This window comes from Pleurodeles waltl, chromosome 2_1 (genome assembly GCF_031143425.1).
Source record: "Pleurodeles waltl isolate 20211129_DDA chromosome 2_1, aPleWal1.hap1.20221129, whole genome shotgun sequence".
NCBI classification, from domain to species: Eukaryota; Metazoa; Chordata; class Amphibia; order Caudata; family Salamandridae; genus Pleurodeles; species Pleurodeles waltl.
The window spans coordinates 278,340,426-278,353,799 of NC_090438.1; the positions used below are offsets into that span (position 1 = coordinate 278,340,426).

At 36.8% G+C, this 13,374-nt stretch overlaps 1 protein-coding gene across 3 annotated transcripts in view; it reads right to left on the minus strand.

Moving 5' to 3' along the window:
- Positions 1–13,374, minus strand: part of MCF2 (MCF.2 cell line derived transforming sequence) — a 795,890-nt gene that overhangs the window by 367,829 nt on the left and 414,687 nt on the right. For all 3 annotated transcript variants that reach the window (XM_069212449.1, XM_069212451.1, XM_069212450.1), the window contains one exon: positions 3,295–3,411. In XM_069212449.1, coding sequence (XP_069068550.1) covers positions 3,295–3,411 — 117 coding nt within the window. The remainder of the gene's footprint in view (positions 1–3,294; positions 3,412–13,374) is intronic.

The following is a 13,374-nucleotide window of genomic DNA, read 5'->3' on the forward strand; positions in this document are numbered from 1 at the left end:
GACTGGGGAGGACTCCGGAGAAAAACAATAATTGGTGTCTCCTCTATACAAACATTTAACACTTATTTCATAAGGCGATTCCCAGTAGCTGAATCTACAAATAATGAATGGCCTCTCCACAGAGAATTATGCATATTACAAATTAAACCTGCAGAAAGGCCACTAGCTCTGTGTAAGCTGTACTACTGTGTGGTGTTCCACATTGCATTTCATATTCCTGGGGGTTTAATGCATACATTTACCACCTTCCGCAGTCAGGTAGTTAATGTATGTCAGTACTTTTGTGTGGGTTGGGAGTAGATGGAGAGGGAATGGAAAGGATAGCTCTGACATGGGAAACATTGCATGTCCCCCTTTCCAGAGAAAAAAAGCTGCCAAGGACTGGGAGTATGATGCTTGGCTGCTATTGCAGCTCAATCCTGATACCGCTGCATCAGCTGAAATTAGTGGCAGGTAAAATGGGGCTTGTGCTCCTGCATCTGGGAAAACCAGGTTTGGGAACACCAGGCCAGTTGTGATCATGCAAAGTAAAATTTCATATGCTAATTCTGCTCTACCCAATTTGTGGTGGGCCTCAGGAGGGCACATATAATTAGCCCCAGCTCGAAAGATCATCTGCTTCTTTTCCATGCATACATCATCAGGCATGCTCACAGTCTCCTTTAGAGCACCACATTCAAGAGAGTCAAAGACACAAAACAAATGTGTTACTGATGGTTGGTGATTCTCTTCACCTAGTGATTAAGTCTGAAGAGAATTTATTAAGTTCTTCAAAGTGTTAAGATCTCATATTATGGCAAAGAGAAGACACATGAAGAATAAGGACCATATTGCTTAGAGTTGAATCTCTCTTACACCATGTGGGTGGATAAACATGGGAATCCATTTTGTAATACTGGAGAGATTTTTATTGCATGTGCAGTGTTCAACTATGGTGATACAGGCAAAAGGCAGCGAAGAGTGAGAACATTTTGTATTAAATTACTGCTGCTCTGTTCCTGTCAGTTGAAGGAATTCTGGCACCACTGATGTTGTAGTAGCCTGGAATGGGAAGACTGGATTGTATCTTGGTAATATCTGTAGATGTCGTTGTGTGTGAATACAAAACTGGTATCAATCAATTTGCAGTTGGAAGTTCTTTGGATGCTATTTGGTGAAGCTTAGTCTTTAAGGTGCCTCATGAGCGATATTAGATATTGTGGGTGGCCAGATCCAGAGTTTTTATTGTTTTTTGTGTGTGCATCTAGCACTTTACGGCCATAAGTGGGGTTTGCAGATGCAGCCGAACTGAATAAACCTGAGGAAGTTAACTGATGAATGATCTGCAGTGGGTCCCAGTGGAAATAGCCAGTTTTATTTATTTTTTTATATAAAACACAATTATTTTTTTGAGTCCTATACAATGGTACCATAATATTCCAAACATAAAATCAGGAACTGAAAACTCAGCAATCTGTGCAAACTTTCCAGAATGTGTATATCTTCAACAGACTTCAAATTGATGTGCAAATCAGTCATTGGGGTATGCATCATTGAAGCCTTCAGTGCTGTCAACAAAGATGTTTTTGTGTAATATAGAACAATATGAATTGTCAGCACAACTGCTTCAAAATCAGTGAAACATGCAGCTGCCAAGATTACCCTACCAGTAGACTTGCTGCAGTGTTTAGTGCTGATGTAATTCTTAGATCAAGCACTGTTGCAAACCCAAGTCATTTACAGAAACCTCTTGAGAAAGAAATTCCTGGTGTGAAGAAGATGATGATTTCTGGTTCAAGATGGAATGGATCTATTTTACAACAGTGGTTTCAATTAGTTGTTTAAAATGGGGTGGTACAAGATTGGATTAAATTTGCTTTCTTCAACTCAGGAAAGCATTATTGAGCAAGGATTCTCACATTTTTTTTAATTGGTTGCTCAGGAAGAATTTATTACATGCTGATAAACCGAGGCCACAGTGTTTGATAACTATTTTCTAATCTTTTTTGTGCAGACGTCTAGGGAAAACCTTGCCAGGACCCTTTGTTTTCCATCATAAGAAAGTTGTTTTAAGAAATGTCAATAAACAAAACAGAACTCACCGTAAGTTAAAGTTTACCACAAATGCAACCATTGCTCATCATTCATAAGTGCCAATCATCAATTAATGCAGCAGATCTATTTATTGGGAACTATGTCATCTGTGTTTGGCTGTGAGAAAAGTACTTGAATACTCCGGGGTATTGTTCCTATAAGAACTTGTACAGAATGCGGGGTGTCCAGTGAAGCACTCTGCAAGAGACTGTGGGGAAAAAGAGTACTCTAGGAAGGTGAGGTAGAGTGGAGCGTTTGAATGAAGTGTGCGTTGGAACTCCACACAAACCCATGTGGAAATGAAATATTCCAATATTTCAATGCATTGCAAAGTATACAAAAGCACATTTTCACAACTGGCACAAATCCTTTATGTACCTAAGAAAAGTACCGTCTACACTCTAAAACCCACATTCGGGGCTGGATGCGGTGAAGAGCACAGAGATAATCAAGCTCGAAATGCAGCCCATCACCCATTTAAGAACTGAAGAATCAAAAGCAGCTCTAGCTATTCAAATCAACCCCACTCTCTTCTTCTCCTCACTCTGTCTCTGTTTCCATCCCTCCATTCTCTCGCTCTCTTTCTCTCCACCTCTCTCCATCTCTCTATTTCTCTCTTTGAAAGTCCTGCTGGATTCAACCTCAGAAAACTGAAGAAGGTGATAGAGGTACAAGCAGCGGCTTTCAAAACCAGCCTTCGGGCTCCAGCCCATCAGGGAAATGTTTGATGGAATAAAAGGCTAGCCTGTCTCTGACACTCCCTGTTAGCCTACCAGGAGTTTTCCTTTGATGCTTTATTGATGGTTTAGCCATGACTGCACCTGCTCATATTCACCCATCACATTCTCTTCTCTTACACTTACAAAGCTGCTAAAAACATATGTTGATCCCTGACAGCCATTTAAAAAAAGCCACTCTTTAATCAATGGCTAACTGACTCATAAAGAAAATAAATGGTTCAATATTTAGGAAAAGCAAACAAAATGTTATAGTGTGGCTGCTTTCTGACAACCAACGTTCAACAATGAAGCAGAGTGTCTGCCTTGACAGGGCTTAGTTTGGTGAAGGTATGTCATTTTTTTGTTATACCAGCGAAAGCTATTCATCTTGTATTTGGCTAAACCAGTTGAAAACAGAATCACGGCGTAACACAGTTAAAGGAGAGCATGAATACAATGCATAACATAGTATAACAAACTGAAATAAATTAAAATGACATACAGTTCTGAAGATAACCCAATCACTGTGGCAGTACTCGAGGGTGCCGCCAAATTCTGTTGTTAATTGTTTTTCGTCAATATACTTCAGCAAATCCGCAACAGAACTGAGCATTACCACCTACAGAAGATAGAAAGCAAATCACCCAGTAATATTTCACATTTTCTGTTAAGCTTCAGAAATGTTTCCAAGTACACAAGGGATTAAACAACAAGTTTCAAGTTTATTTTATTTCATTAATTGGAACTCCTTAGAGGTCCACATGTTGGAACAATTCCTAAAAGACATAGGGCAAACTAAGAACATTCATATAAAAATTCTGCAGAACAAAAAAAAATAGCTCAAAATTATACAATACATTGCTCAAGTAAAAATATCACAGTAGCGGGTCTAAAATCGATCAAGTTAACTTAGTTATTCAAATTAGCCTCGTGAGTATAAATATTAAATATTCTGAGGAAGAAAAAGCCATAGAGTGCCTCAGACAGTGCGACGTGGAACCCTCACATACCATAACATTTTCTACAACAAAACAGTTATGTAACATATACTTCCAAGCCAAATTATAGAAAAGCATTCAATACAGTCCAGGACAAATGACCTTTAGCAGTAAACGCGAATTAAAAAGCACCTGGAAATCATATCAAAGTTCTCCAATCTTCCCTGAAGAGTACGTTTTCAATCTTCATATTTATCACCAATACAGAACACTCAGTAGAGATTTAAAAAAGACTGAAATAATAAAAAAATCCTAAAGCAAAAAAAATAATTGTGAGGATTAAAAAGAGCTTCCAAAGCATCTCCTACTAAGCAAACATTAAAGTGCAGGTAAAGAGGTTTTAGCCATTTTTTCCTGGCCGGGGCTAAAGCCGGGCAAATAAATAATACATGTTTACAATTCTGCTCACCCAGTTGACAGAGATCACAATTATCATCAGAGCAATGTATCTAATCTCAGCAAAAGGTACAAGCACCTTATCCCATGGGGAAGATTCCAAGAAAGGTAGGGCTGAGAATGTTTAAAAATTACGGATTCAGTTAACCTGGTCAGTCTACTTTTATTTCTGCAGAACTGTAAATCCGAGGAGAAACGTTTCAACAAGGATGTTTCTTTTAAAAGAGTTTTAAGAGTAGCGGGCAGAGAGATTGAATCAAATCATGGTTTAGCTCATGCAATTGTAAAGCTAGATTATAATTTTTTTTAAACAGAGAATTTTCTTCCAATCTATTAAAGATTTCTATAAAAGCTAAGTTTCTTAAGGTAGCAGCCTTACTGTGGGCTAAACTTTAAGCTCTCCTAACCACAGCCACAACGCCCAATACGAAAACATTCTCAATACCAAATTGAGCCTTAAGGCTGCCACTGAGGCTGAGTTATTACAAAAGGCTAAGCGTCTTAATATCTGCCCTTCTGTCCTATCTAAGAAGTTCCATTTAGAGATCTCTGTGCCCTCAAAAGCATACAGGAGAGTGGCCGGGATCTTTGTTTGATAAACTGTTAATAAATGGTTTAAGTGAAGCCGGCCAACTGCTGTAAAAAATGCAACCAAACCTTGTGCTTGAGATAAAGCCTTCAAGACATTATTGCACTTGTGATCTTTGTTGCTGAGTGAGGAGGAAAACATTTTCCCCAAGGAACAGTAGGATTTTACCCGCTCTAGCTTGTGTTGGCCCAAGGACCAGGAGAAGTTGATTTTCTTACCCAGTTTTTTCCCAAGGAAACATATAACTTGAGATTTGGATTGAATAATCTGCAGATGATGCTGAGTAGAATATAGGTGTAACGCCGTCAATCGTTGATTTAAACCCTTTGTGGTAAGGTCAATTACAATTATATCATCTGCATATAGGAGGGAAGACAAAGAATATCCTCCAATTTGCGGTGGAAACCCATCTGCATTTTGCAAACAACTGGGCAGATCATAAATATATAAGGCAAATAACAATGGCGCCAACAAACAGCCTTGCTTCAGTCCATTTTTTGTAGGAAACTTATCAGGCAAGCCTTGTTCTCCTCTTAGCAAAATTTTACACCAGGTAGAGGAGTACAAAGCTATAATCAAGCGTAGCAGGTTTGGGGGAACCACTCTGTTGAACACCGTAGAGAAATCAATAAACGCTGCATATACTGCCCCCCCCCCCTTATCTGAACATAATTTTCATTTATCTATGAAACAATAAAATATTGTCCAGGTTACTATGTTCCTTTCTAAAACCTGATTGTTCCAGGGGAAGTATTTAATTGTCCTCGACCCAGGAAGTTAAATGTTCTAAAATACTTTTTGCAAAATTCTTGCCAGTTGCATCCAGTAGTGCAATTTGGCGATAATTTAGGGGCATGGATTTATCACCCTTTTTATATAATGGGACAATAACGCTTCCTGTCCAGGAGTCTGGAACTCCACTTTTTTGGTAGCAGGCATGGAAAACCGGATGGAGGATTTTTGCCCAGAGCAGAGGTTCAAGTTTAATTAAAGCCATCGGGACCTCATCTGGGCCCATAGCTCTGGAATTCCTCATTGTCCTAATGAACCCCTCAATTTCAGACACAGAGGGGGGACCCCAACAATTCTCATTTGAGCTATTATTTTTACTCCATCCATTTCCCATAGCTCTCTCACCTCATTTTCTGCATATAGAGCCAATATATAATTCTTCCAATCCACCTCAGCTATAGGGGGGGGGGGTGCTGGAAGATTTACGCCTTCCACAGTCTTTAGCAATGATATCCCAAATTTTGCAGTAATTGTTTGTCACCGCTGCTTCCCTCACTGCTATCCACATCTGATCCTCCTTTTCCCTCTTTATGCCTAACTTCACTCGTGCTCTTCTTCCTTTTAATAAAGATATTCTCTTCCTCCCAGCCATAGACTCCCCTTCATGCTGTCGTCTTACCAATTTATTAAATTCTCTGTTTAATAATAAAAATGGATTGGTTTACTTTCTTTTGTTGTGGCTTTGGACAATGATATTTAACACTTTGGGTTATATATTCAATACATTTAGAGAAATAATTTAGGGGATCGACATTCCATTCCACTCCATCTCTCACAACAGCAAATAATAGATGTACCCACCCTCCAAATAATGGACATAAGCCTAATCAGAGACACTAGACATTTGCAGGTAGTTTTTCAATACCTACCTCACAATGAACACTCCTCATTCATGCTGTGCTTTCTTTATGGATGGTTTTGAATTTATCAAACAATAAGAGTACAATTTCTAAGAAACTATTGTATCTAACTTATTGAATCAAAAATTTCAGTATGAAAAGCATTAATCAACCACCAATCCTCAAAAAGTCTTATTTTAGGAACTGCCTCTTACGTGTTTTTTAATGTATAAATGCATTTAATCTTAAAAATAATTTCTCCCTGTTAGGTTTCCTTCCCACATCCAGTAGCTGGGTGATGTCTCTTTTTTATAGCTGTTCTGGAAGATTACCCATGACCCCACTTTTCCTCTTTCTAAATCCCTCCACGTTCCTTCCTATTTAATCCTCTTCTTTGTTATAGTTGAAACACCAACATGAGTGGCACAGGCCTTGGTGAGGGAAGAAAATACAGGTGAGACATACAGAGAAACTTGTTGATATGCATTTACAAGGTAATCACATCTGGAGAAGGATGCCAAAGAAGATCTGGTGTAGAACGTCCAAATCTGGACAGTGCTGCTTCGATTCTCAAAGCAGATGTATTGGCTTTTTGAATGAGAGGATATGCAGCACATGTGTCTACGGTCTAGGGAGAAAGCGGAGCACTTTCTTAATTATGGGAAAGACATTTTTCTATTTTTTCTACTTATGATGTTCCAGTCTAAATTTCTTCCTCAGCAATGGAGGAGATTTTGTACATTGCTTCAACAGTGCAACTTCATTCTTAGAAGTTGCCAAGACATTTTGTTTCATAATATGGAATTTGACTCAAGAGATTCACTCTTGGTTTTCCTCGCCATCTTCTATTTTTTGTGAAGTTGCCACCCTGATTTTTCTAATCATCATCATGATTTAACATTTTGATGAGAGACTTTGGTTGTCTTCTGGCTTCTTGCTTTATGCGCTGGAGGGTAGCACTCATAATCAAGTGCTTCTGTTGTACTACTGAGGTACAATCTGTATTTAACTGTTTTGTTCACTGAGTATGGCTGTGGCATTTTAAGTCTCTCAAAATAGCAACCATATTAAAGACATCTCTGTATCTGAGTAAAAACTAATATCTCTGATAACTTTGTTTGCTAAGCTAGGCAGAAGCTTAACTTGTGTGCAAACACTACCTGCATTTATGTAGTGCATCTAGTTTTTTAGCCTGTGGTAACTTTTTTGATTCAAGCTATTACTTCCTACTGGGAGTTTGGTGTCTCCTGCATAGGAAAAACAAGAACACTAAAGCTTTATAATAAGGTTTCTAATATAGTCTTCTTTCAATATTCATGATCCAGTAACTAACTGTAAAAAGTGGTTCGACAAATTTACCTCCAAACATAGATTGCCTTCTGCAATTCCCAAACCTGGATCAGCAATAAAAGCTTCAAATAAGAGACTTTAGCAGGATTCTCCTTATTCTGATAGGTTTACTTATCCAATTTTGTTGGTTCTCTTTAAGGAAATTAGGGCTCTTCGACCACATAATGAGGAACCCAATACAAGGCCCCAAACATTAAATGAAAAGCTGCCATACATGGACAGATGAGTCTCAGAAGTGGAACAAAGATTCAACAACTTAGAGCATACATCTAATAAAATATATCTGGTGCTTTAAAAAGACACACAGAAGATTTGGAGAATAAGAATAGACATATTTATCTAAGAATTTATGGTCCCCTTTAAGAGGTTGAAGGGAATGATTTGATTTTATTTTTTATGTCAGCTCTTCCCAAAATGTTAGATGTACCAAACTCTACTTCATTGAATGACTTGAGGGCTCATAGAATTGGGAAAAAAATATGTCTAGTTCTTCTGTCATTTAAAAGAATTTAAAAGAATTAAAAGATCTGCTCAAAGTCATCAATGCAGTGAAAGCAAAGAAACAACTCTCATGGTCAGGAAGTTAACTTTTGTCACAAAAGATGCACTGAAAGCTACAGCGGGTTGCAGGGAAAGGTTTTTAGTTCTTCAACTAGCGTTCAGAGCCATGAAAGCTCACTTTGGTTTAATTTACCCATCTTATTCTAAAATTAATGTTACTTATGATGATCCTACATTATGTATTGGTGATTGTAGAGGAGAGGTTATGTTGTGGATACTTCTAGATCTGACTCTCTTCAAAAACCTAAATTGGTTGTTTTGTTTCATGTTTAATTTTTATATATGTAATTTTGAGTCATTTTTGTATGATTTGCTTCAGCTCTCATTTCAGGTCTTACAATTCTGTCTTGTCGGCTGTAATATGAGGTATTATACTTTTCTCCTTGAATGTATTGCCTTCGTCATGCTCATTCCCGATTCCCTGTGTCTCTGTTCCCATGAAGGTGTATTTTTCAGTCACCATGTAGTTTGCTTGTTCAGTCTATTTTACCTTTTTTCTCTTCATGTACTCTCCCTTTCATGTGCTCCCTTTCTTCTACCACTTATCCTTTTCCCACTTTTTGTCTGTCTTTTGACTTTCACTGTTCTTCACCATTTATCGTTATTTGGTCATTATCAGCCACACGTAGGCCGTATTATGTACTGATGTTTTACAGTTACTATATTTCAGGGTTCTTACTTGGAATATTAATGGTTTAAATACATCTAAAAGACAGAGAGTGTTACTCCACCTGGCCAAGCTTAAACTGGATTTGGTCCTATTACAAGAAACTCATCTAACAGAGACAGAAGCATATAAACTGCAAAGGCGCTGGGTTGATAAAGATCTAATTTCCCCCAACCTCACATAAGAAAAATGGACCAGTTATTTTTTTTAATTAAACATTTATTTAGATATTAATATTAAATCCCATGATTCTGGTGCTGAGGGTCTGTAGACTGCTGCTCAGTTACTGGTTACTAAAATTCTAAATAACACGTTTAATATCAATGGTCCTGCACAAGTGGACTATAATCTAGGGCTAATGTTACAAAAAAGCATTTGATATGTAGAACAATGTTTCATCTTGGGGGTGATTGCAGTCAAATTATAGACCCTTTCTTAGATAGTTACTCTGTCGATAAATTTATTTCTAATAAGATGCAAAACTAGTTTTGTCTTGTCTACTATTGTTCACAAAGCATTTGTGGCTTTAAGGGGGTTATGTAATCCTAGTGTTAGGAATATCCTTTATACTCCCCTGCTCATCATTTCTAATCTAGGTTGGATCATACATCTCTCAGTAAACAATTAGTCCAAAGTGTGATTAGTTTCAAAATTAGATCCATTTTGATTTCCGATCATGCCCCAATGCTGACAGATTTGGATCTGATTCCTATTCATAAACATTCTAACACATTGAAGTTTAATAATTGCTTGCTAAATGGTCCTATCTTTTTGTCTGAATTTCAAGCCCTTTAGATGAATTGTGTGGGTTATATAAAGGCATTGGGTTATCAATTCAACTTGTTTGAGATACCTTTGAAGCAGCAGCCCGTGGCTCCATTTATAATTTTATCTCCGAAAAGAATTTAAAAAATCTAAAAGACCACAGAACTTTGGTGAATAGTATTAAAATGTTGAAACATCAATTTCATTCTTCTAGTTAAAAAGATATTTTAAATAAGTTGGCTAATGCAAAACTTCAGTTTACCAAGGTTTGTCCAGATAATGCCCCTTCTGTCTATTAAACAGTAGTACAACATGCTATGGTGGTAATAAGCAAGCTGGAAAATGACTGGCAAATTATTTTGCAGACAGGAAGGAACAGACCAAAATTGTGAAATATTCAGGGAACACAAATTGTAATGATCTGGACTTTAAAAAAAAAACGTTAACATTGTTTATGGTGTTCTGTAAACCCTTTAAGTAGATACTTGTGATACTGATATAAGTACTTATTTAAATTGAATTGGAAAACACCAAGGCATAATCTATTTCTTTGCTTACTGGAATAGGATCTATCCCCTGAAGAGATAACTAAGGAGGTTGATGTGCAAAAAAGAGGCAAAGCCCTGGTCCTTATGGGTGTTTCATTACATTTTACTCTCCATTATCATTTTTTTGCCAAAGCTCTTTCATCTATTTAAATTTTTCTCCTCTACTGAATTATAAGGCAGTTCTGTTCAAGAAGCTGTAGTTTGTTTCATTCTTGAATAGGGCAAGGAGGCTGTTTTATGAAAGACTTACAGACCTGACTCATTAATGAGCACAGATTTGTGAAGATCCTAGCAATGCATTGGGACCCTTTTTAACTAAATTAGTTAGCTGTGAACAATCAGGTTTTTAAATGGTAGATTGTCCACAAATAGCACAAGGTGATTTTTAATGTCTTAAGCAATTCTTCTAATCTTAAGGCTCATATAGTTGCCTTAACTATTGACATTGAGAAGGCTTTTGACAGACTGAAAAGGAATTCTACGCTCAGATCTCTGTAATGGCATTGTTTTGGCACCAACATTGTTGTGATGATCCCATTACCTTTTACCTCTAAAACAACCTCTGTATCAGTTAATGCTGAGATCTCCAATTATTTTCCTGTGAGGATTGCCCTTTATCTCCACTTTTATTTCTCTTTGTCCTAGAGCTGTTCCCATCTAAAATTAGGCATAACCCAAGAACTGCTGGTTGTCAACATGGGGATAATCAAAAAGTATTAGCTTAAGCTGATGACATAACAATTTTTGTTTCCAATCCTGAGAAGTCTATACCATTGTTTGTTAGTGAACCCTTAGCTTTTTCATTGGTTTCATGGTATAAGGCCAATGCTGATAAAACTTAAATCCTACCATTAAATAAATATTGTACCAGGCAAATGGTTATGCCCTCTGGTTTCATTTGGAACTCAACAAAAATAAGTTATTTAGAAGTATGGCTCAATAATTCAATTATAGAAATAAACGTAAATATGAAAGATTCCCTTTATAATTCCAAATATTTGGCCTCTACATAGGATCCCCTATATCTGTCTTGGTAGGATAGACTGGATTCAATTGAGATGATGCCATCATCTACTATTTCTTATATTATCTACATGATCCCAGTAAATATTCTTTCAGAAACACACAGACTTTTTTCTGTTCAAATATTTATAGAATAAAGAAAACTACAATATTTTCAGTTAGACTCAAATTGAGTAAACTACAGACAGGTTTAAATATTACTTACTTCCAGCTAGATCACAAAGGATTTTGCTTAAGATAAGCATATTTTTGGATTCCAAAGGAAAATACGTAATCTACTCCATTATGGGTAGATTTGGAAAAATATTTGCTATCTCCTTTTTCTTTCAAAGAGTTTATTTGTTTCTCAGAGAGGCCACCCCCCACCCCAGACTATCACTCCCAGTTTTTAAGTTTACTTGCAAACTTTTGTGACCTTATTTATTTTTGGGTATTCCCTTTTAAAGATGTTCTTAAAACATCAGTTTGGAATAAAAAACTATGTTAAAATCACTAGACAATCTATCCTCTAGAACACAGGTATTCAAAGAGGTATACCGTGGCTTCATCAGTTTTTTGATTGTTGTTTAGCTTTGTCCTTTTCAGTGTTTCAGGTGAAATTGAGTTGTCCTGGCTCTTTTAAGAATAAGTTTGTGCCCATTATAAATGTACTTTCAGAAGCTTGTATGTTGTCGATGGTAATAAAGCATTACTTTAGATTTTATTGTTCAGTCTTAATACTTCTGTTTTTACATAAATGCATATTTATACCAATGATAGCTGAAAACATTATAGATGGATCAGCTTCAGTGGCTTACCAAGCAAAAGTATATGGGTAAATACCTGGTGTACACAGTTGTCTGACCTATATAGAAATTATCTATCCTATATAGAAATGATCATTCTGAGACAATACCTTTAAACTTATCAAGGGTGCCTACAATACTTGGTATTTACTACATACAGTCATTGCACTGTTACAAAAGCTTTCTTCTAAAAACAAAACACTTGTAATGCCATTCATCAACTGTCACCTACACACAGTGTTAGTCCACTACACAAAAATGTAATATGCTCAATACCTCTACACACCTATGACCCATTAGTAGCATAAACATTTTCTAAACACTTACACCCATTAGCAGCAAAGCGGTTGTACAATATTAGAACAAGGATGATACATACCTGGCACCATGCAAAGTATAAAATGAACTAACACACTCATAGGATGACTTCATCAGTGATGTCATTTAGGATGTCATAAATGATGTCATAGACATATCATGAGTGATGTCATATGTGAGGTCAAAAGCAGTGCATTGCGGTGCACAAATTATAGTTAGCTCTGCTAATAATAACTGGTGAATTTCTGTGGATTTTTGAGTTCAAAACTTTATGTTAGTACTGGCGTATTCACCTAACAATATTATCACTTTAACCTTTGGCTTTTTCAGTTGAAAATGTATATATATATATAATGACAAAAGGCTTTGGCATTTTCTAGCTCGGCGTAAATGTCACTGTGATAATCCTGTGCTTAAAAAGGATGCTAGAAAAACAAACATTTTGAGTTGAGCAGAGTGTTGCCAGTGTTGTAGTATACTCCATATAAAAGAGCTATGCTCTGCCTAAACTTCGAAACTACCCAGAGTTCTCTGCTGCCTTTTACGCATAAGTATATCTATCTACTAAAAAAAAAAAAAAAAGGTTAACAATGTTATAGTTGGGTGACAATGCCAGTTGCAATATAACATTTTACCCTAACAAATGCTGAAATTTACAAGTTACATTCAACTAAAGTAACTATAACTTGAGCCCAGAAAGGGCCTCCCAGTGCTAGGACTAAGTTCAGTGCCCACTAAATCCAAATACACAAAAAAACAGATTTTCAGCTGCTTCCTAAGGCAACTCTTGTCTTTCACCTTCCTTAACCTAATGGGCAATTCATTCCATGATTGTGCCACTATATAGTACAAAGCCTGACCTCCATTTATTACATTCCGAGCCCTCAAAATCACAACCAGATCACACATTATATGTTGAAGCAACGGAGAGCCTTTTTTGTAAAAAGCTCT